The following is a 21,538-nucleotide window of genomic DNA, read 5'->3' as shown; positions in this document are numbered from 1 at the left end:
TCTCAGAGAACTCGCTGTCCTTATAAGTATCTCCAAAGGTATCATTTAATCCAAAAAGAGACATTTTCTCACAGTTATAACTAAGAGATGAGCGATGCACCACACCATAAAACATATCTCAAAGATTTATTCAGAGCTGCACAAATGCTGCTGTTTAAATTTTAAATACAAGTCACTGGAAATGAACGCTGCTCAGTCTTCTGTGACCTATATTTAAAATTTAAACAGCAGCATTTGTGCAGCTCTGAATAAATCGTTGCGATACGTTTTATGGTGTGGTGCATCGCTCATCTCTTAGTTATTGTTGTGATTTTGCTGAGCAAGCTTAAACGGAACATTCTTTTGCCTTTTTGTTCATTTTCTCACAGTTCTCAGGCATAGTTTTAGGATGGCCTCCATATTTCTGCACTGCTGATTTTTGCATTCACTTTTAAAATCAAAATGTGTAGATTTACTGAGATGCATGAGCAGTACTTATAGTAAATAAATAAATAAGCAAGCAATAAAAGTCAGCACCACTGTTTCAGAGGAATAAAGGCCTCACCATGACCCAGGTGATCTGTGTTTGATTTGACCAAGCAACTAAAAGTGCTGACAGGAAGAGGAGGAGGAATTGTGATGTTTTGCTTACTTGCCACTTTTGGGGGGGGGGGGGGGTTGGCATACTGGCAGGGCAGGCCTTTATTGTAAGCCCTGGGGTGAACAGAGCTATAAACAAAGGCTGAGTCAGGTAAATGGTTTGAACAGAGGTGCTGTCGTTGACTTAGTGTTGGGGACATACCTGAGAACCATGCCTCAGTACAATCATATGAAATGTGAGTACTTGTGTGTGAGGCTGCATCACGTACTGTCCTGAACTTTGGGAAAGAACATTTAACATTCTTAAAAGTAGGATGCTGCATTTACTTTGGCATACACAGCCTTGCCAGTGTTTTTTTACATTTCCTTGAAAAATGAAGTATATTACTGCAGTAGCTACCAATCCCAGTGCCCTGGCCATTCCCTGATCTGGAGCCCCTTAACAGTGTTTGTTTAAGTGCAAGAAAAAAGCTATTATTTTTCTTTTTTGAGCTATAGCAAACCATTTTCAACAACTGTCTTGCTGCAGTTTAAACCCCACATAGTGTAAAGTGCTTTAGTTCTGACAGTAAATGTCATGCTGACATTTATTTCTGAATGCACTGAAGAGTGAGTGTCATCTGCTGATCGTGCCTCCTGACACTATGCACCTGGGGTGGCTGCCACCTTCGCCTCACCCTAGCTATGATACAGAAGTATATAACGTAGCTTTTCTAATCTCCCTCCACCATGGGCCTTTCCCAGTGGCTCCCCTGTCTTCACCCAGTTGGCCCATTTGTTCCACCGAAAGAGGAACCTCTTTATCTCAGGTTAGGCAAGAGCCTTGCAGCCCACTTATTCCTGCCTGTAAATTCCTTTCGATTATCTGTTACTAGCAAGAGCTAGCTGGTAAAGAGTGAGCCAGCTTGCTGGTCCTAGTGGGGTTGTCTATCTTCTCTCTTTGGTAATATCCTCCAGGTATTCCCTCCAAGACCACAGCTGCTGTGTTCCGAGGGAAAGCATGCCTCCGCACATCATTTTCCCTTTGTGTGGGCTCAGCTGTCTGGGAACTGCACTAGTTGAACACCCTGTGCTCCAGTGTCACCCCATGTGGCAAGGCAAAGCTGCTTCTCTCCCCCCAGATTGGGCAAGTAAGCACAGGTAGCTCACTTCCATCCTCCACAGACAGCTTCTACAGGCACCCACTGGCACCAATGTAAGCATTGCTTCATTGTACCACAAAAGATTTTGTACCACCTTTCAAATTTCACTTCTCAGTGTTAGAAAAAAATATCTAGTACTTGAGGCTCTCCATCGAAAATGACCAAAGTCATTGAGTAGAATAACTGCAAACTACTAAAACTATAAAACGCCAATTAATTTAGTGAAACCAATATATGAACTCCTGTATTTTTCAGTATTTTCATTCGGATTTCTTCATAGTACACCATAAATGTGGCAGCTGCATTTTAAGTTCCAAAACAGTTTTTTTGGGGGGGGTTATACCCTAACCCAAGCAGAGCAAGGATATAATTTCAGGCAATTTAAATCATGAGTCTTAAAAACAGCCACAGTTCCAGTTTGCTTCTTATCATGTAGTTGCAGTGCTAAAAATGGAAATATCTACTGCTGAACCCATATCACCACTGCAGCTGTCCTTCCATAGAACATCATATATGCAACATGGTCACTCACAGGTACTGCCCCAGTCACATTTATACAGAATGTCAAGTAAAAGTATTTGGAATGTGCTGAAATGTGTTTTCATTTCACTGTTTGTCTGCCTCTTGCTCCATCATTTTATGACTGTGCATGTTAAACTGTTATTGTTGCCCAACATTTGCTAGTAACTTAATATTTTCTTGGTTTGCAGGAGTCGCTTTTCCCTGCTCGTGTGGTGTATGACCTGCTCTTCTACTTTATTGTTATAATCATTGTGCTGAATCTTATTTTTGGGGTCATCATTGATACATTTGCAGATTTAAGGAGTGAAAAGCAGAAGAAAGAAGAAGTACTGAAGACAACATGTTTTGTATGTGGTGAGTTTGCACAGAGTAAAGTGGTCTTGGTATGTTATCTTTTACAGCTAAGAAACCCCAGTTTAAAATATATCCTCTGTTTGTACATTGTGAATTATGTAGATGTACTGGCTACAAATCAAGTGCACAACACACAGAAAGGGGGGTGTCTGCCAGGCTGCTGAGGTTAAAGTGAGACAGGAAGTGGTTTGAACATGCTGTATATGGGCAAAAAAGCCTGAAGTGGAAAGAGACATTTAAAGTTGGGGAAGTGGTCAATTGTTTGATTTTGAAAAAAAATAATAATAAAGTGGACCAGGAGGAAAGACAGATCTGCATATGGATCTAGAGAGGACAGTTATCTAGAAGTAGTAGGAAGCAATGTAACTTGTATTAAAACACCAGCAAAGAAGGTAGTACTTGTGGTTTTGTATACAGTTAATAAGTATGTGAACTAATGAAAGTATAGATCCCCACAGTTATAAGACAACTACACCCACAAGCTGAACGGAATATGCTTTTATTCTTGAATTATTTTTTTCTGCAGCACCATTCTAAGTGGTTATTTTTAATTTCAAAGTTTCTGTACCCAGCAATGGCCTGATGGAGGTTATCATGTTGCAAGATTACATTTTATAATCAAGGTGTTTGCCTCCATGATGTAATTTTATGAGGACAAAGGGTGCACTGTAATGAGAAAAACATTTGCTGTGGTGCTATCTGTACAGTCACTTTTATTGAAAGTGTCTTAATATTCTAATTGTTGACTGTTCCTGACAAGAAAATGAACAGCTATGTCTTATGCAGAATTTTAGCAAGAGTACTTGTTTAGTGCTTTCATTTGGACTCAGAATTGTAGATTCAAGCAACATGTTCTAGCTGATGTACAAATATAGTCACTTTTTTCTGACCAACTACAACTAAAAAGAATGACTGCAGTTATTTACTTGACTTAAAAAAAAATATTACTGACTCTACAGCCAGAATGAGTAACCTGCCTAACTGCTATGATTTTTAGATGTTGAAAAAGTCTGAGATGTAGCTACTTCTTACAGCCTACATGGCATTTGCAGCTTGTGGCAACTAGCAGAAGGGAAAATGTGAGATTTTACAAAAAGCCAGGCTTATTACAGAAGCATCTTTGGCCATACGTCAGTATGATTTTATTTATGTCTTCTTTGTATTTTAAAGACGTTTGTAATAAAAAATCAATATTTAGGTGAAACTGTCTTTTAATATTTGTAATCAGAAAAAAATCAATAGCTGCTGTGAAGTTTGTAGATAATTTCCAGCTTTCTTCGATATGCATTGCAGGGTAACATTTTTCAACTCATGCCATCTCCTTTTCTTGTTGACATAACTATCCTGCAAGACTTAGCCTTGGGACCGCTTCTCTTTTACTTCTTGAGTAAATTCAGCCAGTATCTTCTGAAATCATTGCTGCTGATGTTGCTTTTTAAAGCAAGGAGTTTATCATCCCTTATTTTACATAGTGAATTAATCATCAGTCTTTATGTGATACAGTTATGTGTTCTAACAGAAAATGAAGCTATTTGCAAAAACTAAGAACATTACTTTTGAAACATTAGTCACGCTGAGTAAAGCAGTACCCAGCTTGGTTGTAACATCCACAACATGTAAGCACCTTACATGTGAAGGACTCAAGTATTTCAGATACCTATGTAGTAGACCAGGTACTCTTTTTTTCCATACCTGCTGGTTGTGCTGTTTCATAAGATTAACAAACTGTTAAGTTAGTCCAGTGCATATCTGCTAAGCTCTAAAGGTAGACACAGCTTCTTTAAAGGAGTCTTCATCACTCTAATGAAGTATGGGCTGCACGTAGCTGCTTCAGCTTTAACGGGCAACTCTAACCTGCAGCACACTAATTTAAAAAGTATATAAGCGTATTACAGCATGCTGTGAGCATCATCACACTACATTTAGCAAAACTAATGAACTTCAGATGCCATTGTCAGCTATCTACTTCATGCCTTCCACTGTACACAGAGTGCTCATTATAAAACTTCAGTCATTTGCTAGCTATCTCATGGTTTTTGTATAGTTTTGTCGTATCATTTTCCCTCCTCCATATTTATACAGTACGCTGATCCAGGAGCAGCAGCAGCAGCACAGTGGCCGAATTATATCATTTAAAATGTCCGCTCTGTACCCGCTTTGGCACAACATTAAAATGCTGAATAAAAATAGTGTATAAAATGCAGATATAAATGTGACATTTATTTTATATCTGTGTTTTATATCTGTATTTATACTGCTTTAACACATTTATCAGTTGACTGGACGCAGTTGCTCATCCTAGCTGATCCACTCTGCCATTGGCTGTAGAATCTAATGTTTAGACTGCTGTGAGAAAATTACTTCACTTTACAATGTTGGTTCAGTTACTTGGCTTTTCTGTTCTACACTCTAAATGTAACTCTGCTGATAAGGTTTTCTTCTGTATTTTGTCCAATGCTTGAACACTTTCCGTTATCTCTCTTACACACACACACACACACACACACACACACACACACACACACACACACACACACACACACACTGCACCGGTTCTACGTACTTTTAACAGGGTGCTATATTCTTTCCTCTTATCTTATGATTTTGATAAAGTTTCTGAAGAGTAGCTAAACACTAACAGTTGATGAATAAAAGTCAATAGTGATAGATAAGAGTTAAGCGTTTGTAGAGTAAGGTTGCTTTTATCCTGCTATTATACAGTGTTGTTGATTAGCTAATAAGGTGAGCCCAGGCTAGAGCGCCTTCTGTGTGGAGTCTACATGTCCTCCCTGCAATCAAGTGAATTTTAAAGATATGCAGTAGGTGTGTGTGTGTGTGTGTGTGTGTGTGTGTGTGTCTGTGTGTCTATGCGTGTACCTTCTGTGAAGGTTGGGCGCCAGACTGGCAACTGGACACCATAAAAACTCCACTGCCAATCAGTCTGGGGACCGGTGATCGACTGTGATGACCCCTAATGGGAAAAGCCGAAAGACATTGCTTTTTGTTGGTGGGTTGATCAGACTTATCAACAACCATTGTTCATTAAGAAGAATTATATGGTCTAGTGTGGTGTAGCGGTAGTGCTCCAGATTCCCAAATACAGGTGTGTGAGTGTGGGCCCAGACCATTCTTTTTGGAGATGGCTTTGGCATAATGGCTAATATCTACACCTCATAGTTACAGAGTACAGGGTTTGATTCTGGTTATTAGCTAAGCTTAAAATGACCCTTCAGGGTAGTTATCCTCGTATTCACTTATAAAATTGGTGCAAAGAAAAAACATCATGGTAGAGCAAGGGAGAAACACGTATACTACTTTTCCCTTTTCACCCACTTCTGTAAATTGCATTGAAAGTTAAACAGTAATAAATCAATTAGACACATTCAACATTAACTGTCCAGCATTTCAGAGCTTAAGGGCACCTTCAGCATGCTCTAAATACCAGGAACTCGAGCAGGACCCATATAAAAGGCAGTTAGAGTGCCTCACCCTAAACACCGGGGTCCCACAAGGTTGGGTACTCGGTCCACTTCTTTTCACAATTCTAACACATGACTGCACAGCTAAGCTTCATTCAAACAGAATCATCAAATTTGCAGATGACACCACAGTAATCGGCCTTATCAAGAAGGAAGATGAGGGAGCCTACAGGGAGTAGGTGACCCAACTTGTTCATTGGTGCACTGACAACAACTTAGCACTAAATGTTGGGAAAACCAAGGAAATCATCATCGATTTTAGGAAGGTAAATAAGCCACACACTCCTATCGTCATCAAAGGTGCCACAGTGGAGAGAGTTAATAGCACCAAATTCCTAGGGATACATATCTTGCAAGACCTCGGTTGGGCCACAAATACTTCCTACCTTATAAAGAGAGCCCAACAACGTCTCCACTTCCTTAGGAGACATCGTAGAGCTAACCTCCCCCCACAGGTCCTACTTACCTTCTACAGAGCCACAATTGAGAGCGTACTGACAAACAACATCATTGTCTGGTATGCAAATTGCTCTCAAGCCGATTGGAAGGCACTGGATAAGATCATTAAACAAGCCACAAAAATCATTGGCTCCAACCTTCAGTCCCTACAGGACATATATTCAAACAGATGCTATGGCAGAGTCCGAAAACTACTGAGGGATATACATCATCCGGCCTATGGACTGTTCAAACTCCTGCCAACAAGGAAGTGCTACAGAAGCATTAGATGCAGGACATCCAGATTCCATAACTGCTTCTTCCCACGTGATATCAGACTGCTGAACAACAAACCCATAGCCTAACCTGCTAAATGGGTAAACAAACATTATTTATGTGCAATATGTCATTGTTATCTACATAGCTCACGTTACACGTTATACTTTATTGTGTTTATTTTTAGTACCTTATTTTTGATTTCTATTTCAGTATTTTTAAATTATTATTAATCTTCCTTCTGTAAACTATATTTCTTATGGTACGAGCCCAAGTATCGAAATTTCGTGCAGTGACACGTACTTTTTCCTCTGTGTTGATCTGTATGACAATAAAGTTTACTGTGACTTTGACAAAAGCCTCAGAGCTTTATTGCTATCAACATACACTCCTATGGAGTTTCCACATTTCCAGCTTCATGGAACTGATTGTCGATTGTAGATTTTGATGGTTGTAATCTTTAAAAGCTGGAGAGATGTTCCTTACTTTTTATTAGGAAAAGTTTTGGCATTTTCTGTGAAAGTTATATGTTTATGGCTAGGACATTTACTATTTGTGGACTGTTTCGCTGTGACAAAAGACTTTACCTCATTGAATGCCTGAGTGAACTATTTGTGCTTTAATCTGGTTTTGAACTTTTCATTCATGTGTTGGTAAGTGTGTCTTAGAGCAGGATTTGGGGTTTTGGGGGGCATTTCAGTGTTTCTTTTACCTCAAAACCTGACTGTCTTGAGATTTACGGACTCCTTCAGGTTCTGCTTCCTAGTTTAGAGGCTTGCTTTGTGGCTGATCTATGAATATACGGAGCAGTTACTGGTCTCCCCTGTTCTTCCTTCCCCCATCTGAAAGGAGAAGAAAGTTGTCAGGGAGTCTTTGGGTGTCAAGCCAGCTTCTTCTTTGCCTCAGCCTGCAATGGGTGATCCTGCTGAGTCAGACTTTGTTCCTCAGAATACAAATCATTTTCCCCTGGTATCTCTGGTTAGGTACCTAGATCTACTACAGATTTGGGGAAGGACACTTCATCTCTGGCTTTGTTATCCTATGGTTGTCTTCCATGAGCAAGGGAGAACCAGTCTTGTCAGTCTTGGAGGAAGAGTTGGATGTAAGTGTACAGCTCAGCTGGGAGAGGGAGCTGTAGACCCAGAAAAGTGTACCTGCTTGGGCCACCTGTTTTCCAGGGATTCTTCCAGAAAAAAAATAAAAGGTAGAAAATATGGTTTCTCCTGTCTGTATTTCTGTGAACAGGGAAGACTTGCTGGGACTTGATTTCTGCTTCCACTGTGTCTGTTTACTCTTCTGATAAGAAAAGAGACCTCTCTCTCTCTCTGACAATGATTTTCAGTCAGATGAGGAGGGATTGGAGGGAGAATGTTGTGCTTTGGGGCTGTATTCACAAGCTGAAGACTCTGATTCTTTGGAAAGTGTGGCTTCAGATTTCCTTCTTGTAGATTTTTCTTTTTCTGAAACTTATCTTAAATTAAAGTTTTTCAGTGGGAGCAGAATGTCATTCCTATTGCCCAGCTAAGGTATTATGATTTGTTACAGCAGAATATTCCTCAAACTGCAGCTGTCCCTCCTGTTTTATCTGCTTTGGAAAATGTTTTCCAGACAGCTCTCAGTTCACCTGATAGTCAACCTGCTGCCCTAGGAAACCTGATTGTTTATATAAGGTGCCTCGGTATCAGAATACTTATTTAACAACAAAGCAGACCATGCAGTGATTTCCTTATCCAAAACTGCTTCTGCTAGACAAATGACTAATGCTAACCCCATCCCCTCTGACAAGGATGGGAAAGCTTTTGACAAATTAGGGAAGAAGGTTTATCCTTCTGCCATTTTAACATTCAGAATTTTAAGCTACCAGACTAGCATTAAAGCTTTTACTTCTGCCTTTTGAAAAATGAAAAAGTTAACTGGTAGCCTTCTCCCTTCTGAGGTGAAAATTTATTTGAATGTCTCCTTTGTTTCTGATTGTCATGTAAGCATGCCTTAAAGTGTTCTGCTGATACTGTCTCCAGGGATGCTGCTTCTGGGTCAATCATGAGAAGTTTTGCTTTGTTATATTCTCAACTCCCACACCCTCACCAGACAAGGAAGTTCTGTTTCCCCTTCTGCAACCGAGGTGCTTAAGAGGTTTGATGAGAGGGGAAGATGGTTCAAGTAGTGACTCAAATATTTCAATCTTCCTTTTTAAAGGCAAATAAATTTCCTTCCACCTACATTCCTTTTTTCAAAAAGCAATGGCAAGGAGGCTCCAAAAAGAAACAAAAAGCCTCATAAAATTAAGGACAATTTAGAAAATCAGAAAGACTGTTTGCCTCTTCATTCTAGAGTATTTGACAAGGGTTGAGAATCTCCTAAACAGTCAGAGAATCTCCTGCACAGTCTGGGTTTTCAAGTGAACACACAGAAATCTTCTCTCAGCCCTTCTCATAACATAGTTTTCCTGGGATAGCTGACAGATTCTGCCCTGGTAAAAACTTTTTTTTCCCCTCCAAAGTAGAGATCTACCAAAAGATATTCTTGAGTTCCAATCAAAATCTAGTATCTGTCAAGAAATTTCTCAGCATTCTGGGATATATGATTCTTCGGATTCCCTTGTCCAGTCTTCAGATGAGAAGAATTCAATCATACCTCAGATCAGTCAGAACTCAGCATTTACACCCTTTATCTTTTCAGATTCCTATATTGATGGAGTTTTTTTGGTGGTTAGATCAGGTGTTCATCATTGCCACTGTTTGCAGTAGCCTTTAGGCTATACGTCTTGTTTCTTTCCCAGGACACAACATCCAGCCAGCTTCCAAACTCTCTGGCAATTTCCCACACCTTCACTCTGACTGCTGATTGGGCAGCTGCGTGGAGAGACAGTCAGTAGTCAGATTGAAGATTATCCAGTGCTTTCTCATGAAAAGGAGCAACAGCCAGCCTTCAGTTTCAATTTTGGAAAACAAACCTTGGTGAAGAGCCCTTCCACACAGAATATTGTCCTTTAAAAATCCTACTTATTTCACTAGGGCTTTTTAGCAGTATTGTCCCTTTAAGAAACCCAGTATCTTTCTAATGTTGGAATTTCCTGACAGGGACCATTAGTTTTAGCTTCAGCTATTTTGGGTGCCATTTTAGTAAGAAAATGTACTGCTTGTGTAAACTTTATGCAGTTGATGTTATTAAAAGTTTAGTGTTTGCAAGTATTTTATTTGGGCCGAAACTACTACAGGGTATGTTAGTGCTTGTGGTCATTGTGTGACAACTTACATACCCCTTTTTTATCAGACTGAATTTTATGACAGGGGATTTATGACTGGAATTTAGTGCACTGCTTATGTATTACATTGTTTGGAGACTGTGTATGTGAGTGTAAGTGTGCTGCTTGTGAACAGTATTTGACAACTTACCTTCTATATGGCTCATTTCAGTGAAGATTACCACATCTGAGACATCCTCCTTGATTACAGCACGGATATTTACCCCACTTCTTCTGGTTCATCTCTCATTCTACCTAAAAAGAAAAAAAACAGCTTACTAAAGAGCCCCTTCTGACTCCATAGGCACAGTAAATGCCTCAGCAGATGAGCATTAACCATTCCTCAGACCACTCACTTATCTTTCCAGATTTCTCTGATGTAGTTCTTTCAGCCATCATAAAGTGGGGTCAGATATGTTCTCTTAAGCTGTTCCAATGTCCAATCCAAGCATGGTAGAACCATCTTTGCTGGGTCAATGAGAAGCCCCATTGGATGCTGCTCAGTGTAGCCTGGGAAAGAGACCTCTTGATGGAGCAGAAGTACCTTCTCCAAGTCTGTCATCAACTGTACCTGTAAAGAAAAAAAAAACAGGTTAAACACAGTCCATTAGAAGACATGGTGTCCATTAGAAAAGATGTTACCTTAGCTAGGAGGTTGTTACAGGGTGTTAATCCTGGTGTCGAGAAATCCTTAACCAGAAAAGTTGTCAGCAGAAACATTCCTGATGGAAGACATGTCAGGGGATCCTAAAATAAACAGGAGCAGGGTTTCTTCTTCTTCTGTAGATTCCCAAGCCCAGCTTGGTCCTCACAGTCTCCTTTGGATGGATTTTCCTTTTTACAGACTTTAGCCTGGATGAATGAGGTGTTCTATGGGAGCAGATAGATGTTCCCCCTGAACTGAGGTGATGATATATGTTACAAGTAGACGTGCTTCATTCCACTTCCATTCCTCCATTTAGTGCCATCCTTGAAGGATGTATTTAATGTCGTCTGTAACAACCCTGATTTTTAACCTTCAGTTCCCAAAAAGACAGATAGGCTTTATGGTATCTTAAAATAAGAAGCATTGTGGACAAGGAAGGAAAAGTATTAGATAGATTTGCTAAAAGAATATTTTATTCTGCCAGTTAGGCATATAGAGCAAGTACCAAACAGGACAGCTTGCTGTAAATCCCCACACATGTTTATTTTGTAAGCGCTTTCGTGCAAGTCCAATGCCTGCACTTCTTCAGATAAATCACAATCCCAGAATCCAATACTTAAATACAATTATAATTCAATTAATTAAATTGATAACAATTATTTAAAGATATACATCACTATTTTATAATATATGATAAAACATGATATAAATATTAAATATTAAACTTATTCAACCTTTACCTAAGAAACTGAATCACAAACATAATAAATACTAAAATCCAAAAAATCATCACTATTTGTATCATAAGAAAAACATTTTGCAAATAAATTGCATTATTTCATATGGCAACAATTTACAAAATAAATAAAATTTCATAAAAATATTGACATATTAATAAACCCAGATTTATAAAAAAAATTATTAACTTTTAAATTCTAACTATTAAGTGTTATTATCTAATAGCAAATATACAATGCTCCTCACCTATATAAAGCTTTTAAAGTTAGGATGCATTTAATGGAGCTATATTCATTAAGCCCTGGGTACATATATGCGTTGGTATTAATTTGCCATATGAGCTCTCTTTCTTCCAATTTTAATTGCCAGGGCCCTCCTCTAATATCCTTACCAACACATTCTGCAATAACATACTTGAATTTATGCAATGGATATTCTAATATATGCCCAGCTAAGGCATTCATAGTGGTCCCTTTATTAATATGGTACTGATGTTCATATATTCTTTGCTTAAAAGCTCTCTCTGTTTTACCAATATAATAACTTGGACACAACTGGAATATTGCAACATATGCTCACCAGCTGTGTCACAGTCATGCTTACCATGAACACGATATTCTTTTTCTTTTATGGTAAACCACCTGTCAAGATATGCTGGCACTGTTGGCACCTCCCACATTTATTCATAGCCCAATTTCCCCATATACCAAATACCCATATTTCTTCCTGGGTTCTTTGGCAGTAGACAGCTCGGGTCTGAGATCAGCTTTGGGGCTGGGACTGGATGGAGCTGAGGTTTCTGTCTCTCTTCTTAGATCCGGGGAGATCCTTGGTTCCATCAGCCGCTTTGGCCTTTGAGTTTGTTAAAAGGGTTTTAGGTTTACCCAAAGAGAGGACACTTTCTCTAGTTCAGTTCCACCCAAACACCAACTAGATCCTGCAATGTCATGTTCTATCTATCCTGCCAGACAGGAACAGTCGGACCACAGGCTTCTGAAACAACTTTCTATGTCTGCTCCCAGTCTTATTCTGAACCATATGTCCTCCCAACAGAATCAATTCACAAGAAACAGGCATGCAAAGGAAAGCACATAGACTCCTCTCCAGACTCTTTCATGAAGGATACAAACTTGGATGAAGGTGAGGGTTCACCCAGGTTTCTCTCAGAAGGTGTCACCCTTGGTAAAATTTTTGAGTTCATGAAACAGAGAGGAGGGTGGCCCACCAAAGATTCTTCACCAGATGAATCTATATTTTTGGAAGCCTTCAGTTCTGGCTCAACATCATCCTGTGTGGTACCGCCCGTTGACCCACTAGTTGACCTCATGGTGCAATGGGTGGAGCCCATTCCCAAAAAAAACAGGCAGAACTTTTGGCAGTTCCAGAGGACAGGAAACATTGGAGCAAAAGTCCTCCAGTGGATGCTAAGAGTATAGCAGCAGCCAAGAAAAAAGGAATTGTCTGAAGAGAGTTCCTCTATCCATCCTCCTAACAGGGAGTCTAGGGTGTTGGACAGCTTCAGAAACAGACTTACACATCACTGACCTTTGCACTCGGGTCCCTGAACTATCTAGCTCATGTCATCAGATTTCAGAGGGACTTGACTAAAGAAATTTCCAAGTCTCTTTCTGAAATGTTGCCTGCAGATGTCCAAAGACTGTGGACTCCCGGCTATAAACTCTACAGTCAACCTGTAATGTAGCCTTGTGTCTCATTTATAATGCAATTGATGGCTCAGCCAGAGCAGCAGGCATTGATCTTGTGGTAAGGTGGCATGCCTGGATATGTGTTTTGACTTTACTGAAGGCTTCAAGGTGTCTTTCATCAATGCTCTTTATGACAGCTCTACACTTTTTGGGCTTTACTGAGAGGCCCTATCAACATTTATGAAAGTTGCCTGAGTGCTACACTCTGGAGGCAGTTGGGGGATGCTTATATCTGCATCCCCAAGCCTGACAAAACAAAAGACAAGTGGGTACAAAATATAATTTACAGAGGCTATTCATTCCCTTTTCTTGCCTTTGCATAAAAAAAAAGAAAGTGATTCCCGATGTTCTACCCAGTCAGTGGAATCCAGCAGCAGTAGAAATTTCCAAGCTGATACAAAAAAAGAGATGTTAAGTTGTCAATCTCGCCTTCATTCTTGCTTGTTGGGTTCGGAGCCGATCCTCGGCTCCGACTCGGCACTTGCTTTAGCTCGAGAACTCCTTTTACCAGCTCGAGGCAGCCCCATATCCCATGATGCAAGGCGGTAAGTACCTAGATCTCGTTTGCCGCTTCACTTAGGAGGTCTTCTTTTTACCAGCTCCTGGTAAGTTGTTCACTTTTGTGATTTTTCAAGCCCCTTTTAGTCTAAAACTATTTTATTGATAGTTTAAATTTATTTTTCTGCCCTTTCTGACAAATTCCCTGTCTCTTTTAATTTTTTGTTAGTCAATTTTCCCTATCCCATCCCCCTCCTGTTAGGGTGTGTGTGTTGGTTTTTTATAGAATACCTCTTGGTATTTTGTTTAATTTAATTTTGACTGGTGTGTCTGTGTGTTGTGTTTTTTCGGCACCATGTCTAAGGAGAGGGTCTCAGGTTTTAAGAAGTGTGACTCGTGCTGTCAGAAGATGTCTCTGACAGACGGTCACACTTCTTGCCTGTATTGTCTGGGCCCTCTTCACCTGCAGGACTCCTGTGCTATTTGTCACTCCTTCAGCCAGAGAGTCCTGCAGGAGAGACGTAATAAGTTGATTCTTAGGGGCCTGGCTAAGTCGGCTCCACCAAAATCAACAAAACCTGCCAAGGCCCAGGCTTCTGTATCTAAGCCTGCGGCCTCAGCTCCGACTCGTACTGAGTCGAGATCGGCTCCGGCTGGAGCCGATTCTGGCTTGACAAAGCTTTCGGCACCGATGGCTATCGGTGCCGAATCTGTATTGTCCACTTCGATGTCGGCTCTGATCGGTTCCGACACCCATGTGGCACAGGCATCGGTGTCGGCTCCGATCGGCTCCGACACCATTACTTTGGTGGCTGTATCGGCTCCGGCTGGAGCCGATACATCGAGACGTTCTGTCAGCTCCGAGAAGTCGGCTCCGACAGGATCTGTAGTATCGGCTCCGATGGCTCATTCCAGGAAGAGGTCGAGGTCTCCTTCCTTGGAGCCGATACTTTCGGCTCCAGCTTCACCTCTTCTATCGGAACGGAGCCATCGGAGCCGATCTTCAAGGTCATCCAGGTTTCTGATCATGACCTAGAGAGAGTGGTCAGTAGATTACTCAAGTCACAGGTACTGGCCCAAATGTTACACAGTCCGTCTCAGCAGACGACTGTTGGTCCACACCCCGTTACAGTTCCTCCTTCAACTCTACCCCAGAGCTTGGAGTTGGAGTCTTCGGGCATGGTTACTGCTACGGCTGGAGGACGGATACCCCCTTCTGTTCCTTCAGCCTCTACTCTTATCTCCTCTTCCTTAGAGGGATTCGGTGGTCGGGCTAGGTGATGAAGAGTGTACTGGCCACTGGTATCAGTCAGCAGTCTGTTCCCGTAGCTCCTCCCTCTATAGTACCTGTTGACATCTCTGCCACTTCTCTTGCTACAGGACCCAGAGATCCTCCGCCTCAGGTTTCCCCATTGGGAATTTCCCCCTCTTCCGAGGATTCTCCTGATGTTTCGGGAGATCCTCCTAGGAAGAGGACTTGTAAGAGGAAGCATGTAGACTCCCCCGAGTCTGTCACTTCGGATACTGACTTTGATGAGTCAGAGGGATCCCCTAGATCCCCTCTGAGGATGTCTCCTTCTCAGACATCCTAGAACTTCTGAAACAGAGGGAAACTGGCCCACCAACAATCCCTCTGAGGATGAGTCAGTATACCTAGAGGCGTTTGGATCTCGGCCCTCCACCTCCTGGGTGTCTCCGCCTTCGACCCCTTATGCAGGTTATTGCACGAAGGCGTGGGCAGCTCCTGACTCTGTAGAGCCAGTCCCTAGGAGGCCTTCTAAATTTATCACTGCCCCTAGTGACAAACAATTCCTTACCAAGGGTGTCCCCGCTGATGCCATGGTGGTGGCTGCGGCCACCAAAAGGAACTTGCAGATCCTTCCGTGCCCGTCCATCCTCCTAATAAGGACTCTAGGACCATGGATAGGTACGGTAAGCGGATGTTTTCCTCAGCGACCTTTGCTATGCGTTCGCTGAATTACCTATGTCACTTCACCAGACTCCAAAGAGATATCCTGAAGGAGCTGGGAGAAGTAGTTCAGGATCCTACAGCTGCAGGGGCTCAAGAAAAGATTGCTTTGCAGCTAGGAACCCTCAATTCCATTGCTAACTCCTCCATGCGGCTAATATCTTATGCTGCGGATGGAGCGTGTAGAGCCGCAGGCACAGGTGTGGCTCTTAGACGCCAAGCCTGGATGCGGCTATGTGTTTTTGCGGATCCCTTTAAGGCGTCCTTCACAAATTCTCCCTTTGATGGGTCAGCTTTGTTTGGCCCTCAGGTGAAGGAAACCTTGACCAGGTGTGAGCAGGACGGCAAGATTCTTTCTGCTGTTGGAGTCCGTTTTTCCACCCCTTCTAGGCCTTATCCCAAAGGACAGAAGGGTGGGAAGATGTGGTTCCGTAAATCCCAAGGAGTCACGCCGGATTCACGTGGTCAGTTTACCCCTAGAGGCAGAGGAGGTAACAACAACAGACGCCGCTCTAGAGGCAGAGGGGGTCGGGAAACAGGGAGCCTCTCTCTGATAAGCCCTTTCAGCATCCCTGAGGTGTTGCCCGGCTGTCCCTCCTTGGAGGCAGTCGGGGAAGATTATCACTGTACCCAGAAGCCTGGCATTCCCTCACTCAAGACAGATGGGTACAGTCGATCATATCCAAGGGTTACATAATTCCTTTCGAGGAAAGTCCCTTCCCTCAAGTTCCCTTCCAGATGTACCACCCGGTCTAAGGGACATTGCAGAGTTAGAAATCGCAAAACTACTGCAAAAAGAGCCATTCAGCCAGTTACAATAGACCATTCAGAGCCGGAATCTACTCAAGGTTCTTTTGGTCCCCAAAAGACGGGAGACTGGAGACCAATATTGGATCTCAGCAGACTCAACAAGTCTGTCAGGAAGACAAGATTCGAATGGTCACTCTTCAGTCAATTCTGCCCTTCTTACAGAAGGACAACTGGATGTGCTCAATAGATCTTCAGGACGCGTACTATCACATCAAAATTCACAGACGCTCCAGGAGATTTCTCCGCTTCGGCTGGGGTCCAGTCACTTCCAGTTCAGAGCCCTGCCCTTTGGTCTCACTACAGCCCCCAGAGTGTTCACCAAATGCATGGCAGTGGTCACGGCTCACCTGAGACGTCAAGGATTCCAGGTGTTTCCGTATCTCGACGACTGGCTCCTGTCAGCCACCACCAGGCATCAGCTTATACAAGCCAGGGATTACACAATAGACCTTTGTTCTCATTTAGGCATCTCAATCAACTTCGCAAAGTCATCCTTATCGCCCTGCCAGTCTATTACCTTCATAGGCGCAAACTTAGATACTGTTCGGATGTCAGCTACCCTTACAGAACAAAGAGTTTCAGACATTCAGACTCATGTCAGGATCATTCTGGCCAGCAAGAAAGTACAGGCCAGAATGGTTCTAAAGGTATTAGGTCTCATGGCTGCGGCCATTACTCTGCTTCCCCTGGCTCGATTCTACATGCGCCTCCTTCAGTGGATGCTGTTCACACAGTGGTCATACCAGCAACTCCCAATGCGTCACCAGATTCTGGTGACACAAACATGCAAAGAACATCTTGCTTGGTGGATCACATCGTCTCAGGTTCACCAAGGCAGGTGCTTTGTACCTCCGTCCCGATAGCCACTGTCACCACGGATGCCTCCCTGATCGGGTGGGGGTCATTATCAGGGCAGGATGGTTCATGGGGCGTGGCAACCGTTCGAGTACCATCTGCACATAAATGTCCTGGAGATGAGAGCAGTGCTTTTAACGTTGCAAGCCCTCAGCGACTTTCTTCCCGTAGGGACAATTGCAGTCCACACAGACAACATGTCTGTAGTTTGGTATATCAACAAACAGGGCGGAACCAAGTCCTACCCCTTGTGTCGAGAAGCGCTCAGACTTTGGCAATGGGCGATCTCCTCTCATCGGTTTCTGGTAGCAACGCATATCCCTGGGAAAACCAACATTATAGCGGACAGATTGAGCAGAGCTATTCTCATGCCTCACGAGTGGTCTCTCAAGCAATCTATAGCGGAAGAGATTTTTCTGGAATGGGGTCGTCCATGTTGCGATCTGTTTGCTACTCCCCAAAACAGCAAATGTCCAGACTTCTTCAGCCTCTTCCCTCTATCAGGCCATCCCCCCAGAGACGCTCTGACCCAGGATTGGCCCCAGGGACTTCTTTATGCCTTCCCTCCATTTCCTCTGATCCCTCAGGTGATCCAGAAAGCTACCGTTTTGAGAGCCAAATTGATTCTCATTGCCCCTTACTGGCCTCGACAAGTTTGGTTCCCGCTCCTCCATCATCACCTTTTGGTGCAGCCGTGGCATCTGGACCCAGTGCCAGATCTACTGATTCACCAATCCGGTCAGCTGCACCGGTCAATCCCTTCTCTCAACCTCACAGCATGGTTGCTCCACTTCCTTCCTTAGCCAGGCTTCCTTTGATCTCTAACCCAGTTAGAGACATCATAGTAGCTTCACTAAAATCCTCTACCCGGAGGATTTACACAAGCAAATGGAAACGTTTCTCTTATTGGGCTAAGGCCCAAAATATTGATCCTTTTACTGCCCCTGTTCAGGCAGTTCTGGACTTCTTAGCAGAGATTTTTCATGCAGGCTCCTCTTCTTCCACAGTCAGAGTTCAATTGGCTGCTATTTCTAATTTTCATGTCGGGATAGCAGATCATAATATTATGTCCCATAGGCTCTGCAGGGCCTTCTTGAAAGGAATTTTCCTACTAAAGCCTCCAATCAGGAATCCTCCTCCTCAGTGGGATCTAAATTTAGTGCTGACATCCTTGATTCTTCCCCTTCGAGCCAGCTGTTTCTTGTTCCCTGAAATATCTTTCTTGGAAAACTTTATTCCTAGTGGCTATTACATCTGCCAGGAGGGTGTCTGAACTTCATGCTCTTTCGGTTCGACCCCCCCTATTTGATTTTTCACAAAGACAGAGTATCTTTGAGAACTAATCCATCCTTTTTACCTAAGGTCGCTTCAAAGAACAATCTGAATCAATCCATTGATCTCCCTGTATTTTTTCCTAACTATTCAGATAGGGCTGAACAAAAGCTACATTATCTTGACGTCCACCGTCAACTCAGATATTATTTGGACAGAACAAAAAATTTAGAAAATCTGATCAACTTTTTGTTTCCTATGCGGATAATAAAAAAGGCCTTCCTGTTTCTAAAGTGACTTTATCCAGATGGCTTTCTTCGGTCATCACTGAAATCTATACGCTCAGGGGAAAACAGCTGTGCTCAAAACCTAAAGCACATTCAACCAGGAGTTTAGCTACTTCTACAGCTTTTCAGGCTAGACTTCCTTTGGACACTATTTGTGCAGCGCCACTTGGGCCACTCCTCACACTTTTGTTTCCCATTACAAATTGGACTTGGCCTCCAGGGACAGAGCCAGTTTTGGCTCTACAGTCCTCAAGAGTTTGTTCCATTGAGCCACCCAGGATAGAGGTGCTAGGGACGCGGTCCCAACAAGCAAGAATGAAGGCGAGATTGACAACTTAACATTAAGAAGTTATGTACCTACCATAACGTTCCATGTTAGTTGTCTTCTCGCCTTCTTTCTTGCGACCCTCCCTCCTTCCCCCTGGCCTGGACAGACCTTGTATAAGAAACTATTATGCTAAAGACCATTCAGACCTGGTCCTTTTCCATCTGTAAGTTTCTTCTTCCTTTGGGAAGTATTTTTCTGCTTGGTGTTATTGCCCTTTGTCAACAAACGAGATCTGGGTACTTACCGCCTTGCATCATGGGATATGGGGCTGCCTCGAGCTGGTAAAAGGAGTTCTCGAGCTAAAGCAAGTGCCGAGTCGGAGCCGAGGATCGGCTCCGAACCCAACAAGCAAGAAAGAAGGCGAGAGAAGACAACTAACATGGAACGTTATGGTAGGTACATAACTTCTTATTATCCAACTAGTCCCCAAAGACCAATTAGGATCTGGATTCTACTCAAGGTTCTTTTTAGTGCCAAAGAAAATAGGGTACCTCAGACCAATTTTGGATCTCAGTCATCTTAACTAATTTGTAAAACAGACAAAATTCTCAGTGGTCACAATTCAGTATATTGCCCCTTCCTAAGGAAGGATGATTGGATGTGCTCAATAGATCTCCAGGATGCTTGCTCTCATGTGAAAATAGAGTATCAATCCAGGAGATTTCTCCACTTCCAGCTGGGAGCCAATCATTTCCAGTTTAGAGCCTTGTCATTCCGTCTCACTGTAGCCCTCAGGGTGTTCTCTAAAATAATTGCAGTGGTGATAGAGCACTTGTGTACACTCATGATCCAACCCCTACCTAGATGATTGGTTCTAGACTGGTACATCCAGGCATCTTCTGGTACATCATCTGGATCTGTTACGAAAGTTACATTGTCCACATGGCTGTCAAATTGTATTTCATTTGTCTGTGCTAAGATGGGTTTAAATTTACAGTCCAAAGCAAAAGCTCATTCAACCACAGCAGTAGCTATCTCAAGAACTTTTTCTAAAAGGCTACCCAGTGATGACATTTCTGCAGCAGCAACTTGGTCCACTGTGTGTACCTTTATTACTCATTATAAACTGGACGTTTAGTCCAGGTCTTGCTTCTCCTTTGGCTCTACCATCCTCATGATGTCCTTCCTTGATACCAGCCAGAAAAACACCTTGGGAATCTGTACCGTATGTTGAATCAGATGAAAATAGACAACATTGGATACAGAAGTTACATACTTACCATAACGATAGATCCATGTTGTCTATTTTTCATTGGGATCAACCTCCCTTCCCTCTAGCCCCCTTGCAAATTGAAAAATTTATAGATAGCTTTGAGATGATTCACTGGTTGCACTGTCATGTAACCTTGACTCCCTTTTCTTTGGTACTTTTAAGTTTTGGATTTAGGGTCTCTACTATTTTTTCATAAGTAGGTCTGAATACTTTGATGTAGGGCAAACTCAGTCTGAGGTATTAGACTGGATTTCAGGGAATTATGGGTAGGGAAGGAGTCAGATCCCTAGAACGATGAAAGCTTCAAATTCGGCGCTGAGGTTGGATCCAGTTGGATCCAACGTCCCATATATTGAACCAGATGAAAAACAGACAACATGGATCTATTGTTATGGTAAGTACATAAATTTTGTATTACTGCACATAAGTAAATAAAATAAAAACAGTGACAGAGAAAATTAGTGAAATATATTTATAGAGCCGAAAGCTCTTACTTAGCATAATGGTCCTGGTTTACCGCATTGTAAACATGACTTAAGTACTGCACAGTCAATACAAATAAAACAAGATCATTACATTAATGAGTCAAAGAAGAACACACACAGACATTCAATGGAAGTAAAAATAAGGTAAAATTCACAATTTAATAAAAAAATACCAAGATATGACTTGGAGGTAGTGAATGGCTGAGTGAAAACAAAGAAGTTGCAAACCAAAAAAGTGCAAAGTTGTTAATCTAGTTGTAATCCTGAAGCCCTTCTCTTTCCACATTCCTGTCCTATCCCGTCCTGGTTTTCTGTTCTAGCCTCTGCCTCATTTTTTCACTGTCATTTCCAACCTCTAGATTCTTTCAGAGTTCTTTGGATATTTCATGAGCTGAACTGAGGCTCTTCTGCCTTGCATGCGGTGTATGAAATCTCCTGTAGCAACCAGTTGTGTTATTGTTTAACTGGTGTCTGTTATTCTTAAATGTTCCTTATACTTTCTTCTCCAGTGTCAGTGGGCAAGCTTTGAACAGTTGTACAATTTGTTTGCATTTACTAAGCAGAACACTAGGTTTACTGTTTGGTACATTATGCTGTTCTTTGTAAATACCAGTGTTCTGAAGTTGCATTTGGTGTATATTCTTCATCCTACACTCCTGCCATTGATTTTGCTTACATCAAGTATTAGTGATTTATA

General features: G+C 42.2%; 1 protein-coding gene across 1 annotated transcript in view; it reads left to right on the top strand.

Moving 5' to 3' along the window:
• The window catches only part of ITPR3 (inositol 1,4,5-trisphosphate receptor type 3), a 2,403,054-nt gene that overhangs the window by 2,300,867 nt on the left and 80,649 nt on the right, over positions 1 to 21,538 (top strand). Inside the window, exon 55 of the mRNA XM_044076491.1 lies at positions 2,432 to 2,597. Within this exon, the coding sequence (XP_043932426.1) occupies positions 2,432 to 2,597 (166 nt within the window). The remainder of the gene's footprint in view (positions 1 to 2,431; positions 2,598 to 21,538) is intronic.

This window comes from Protopterus annectens, chromosome 7.part0, assembly GCF_019279795.1.
Source record: "Protopterus annectens isolate FY-2018-M chromosome 7.part0, PAN1.0, whole genome shotgun sequence".
In the NCBI taxonomy this organism is placed as follows: domain Eukaryota; kingdom Metazoa; phylum Chordata; order Ceratodontiformes; family Protopteridae; genus Protopterus; species Protopterus annectens.
Note: the sequence above shows the minus strand (reverse complement) of the source record. Positions and strands in the feature narration are given on the sequence as shown.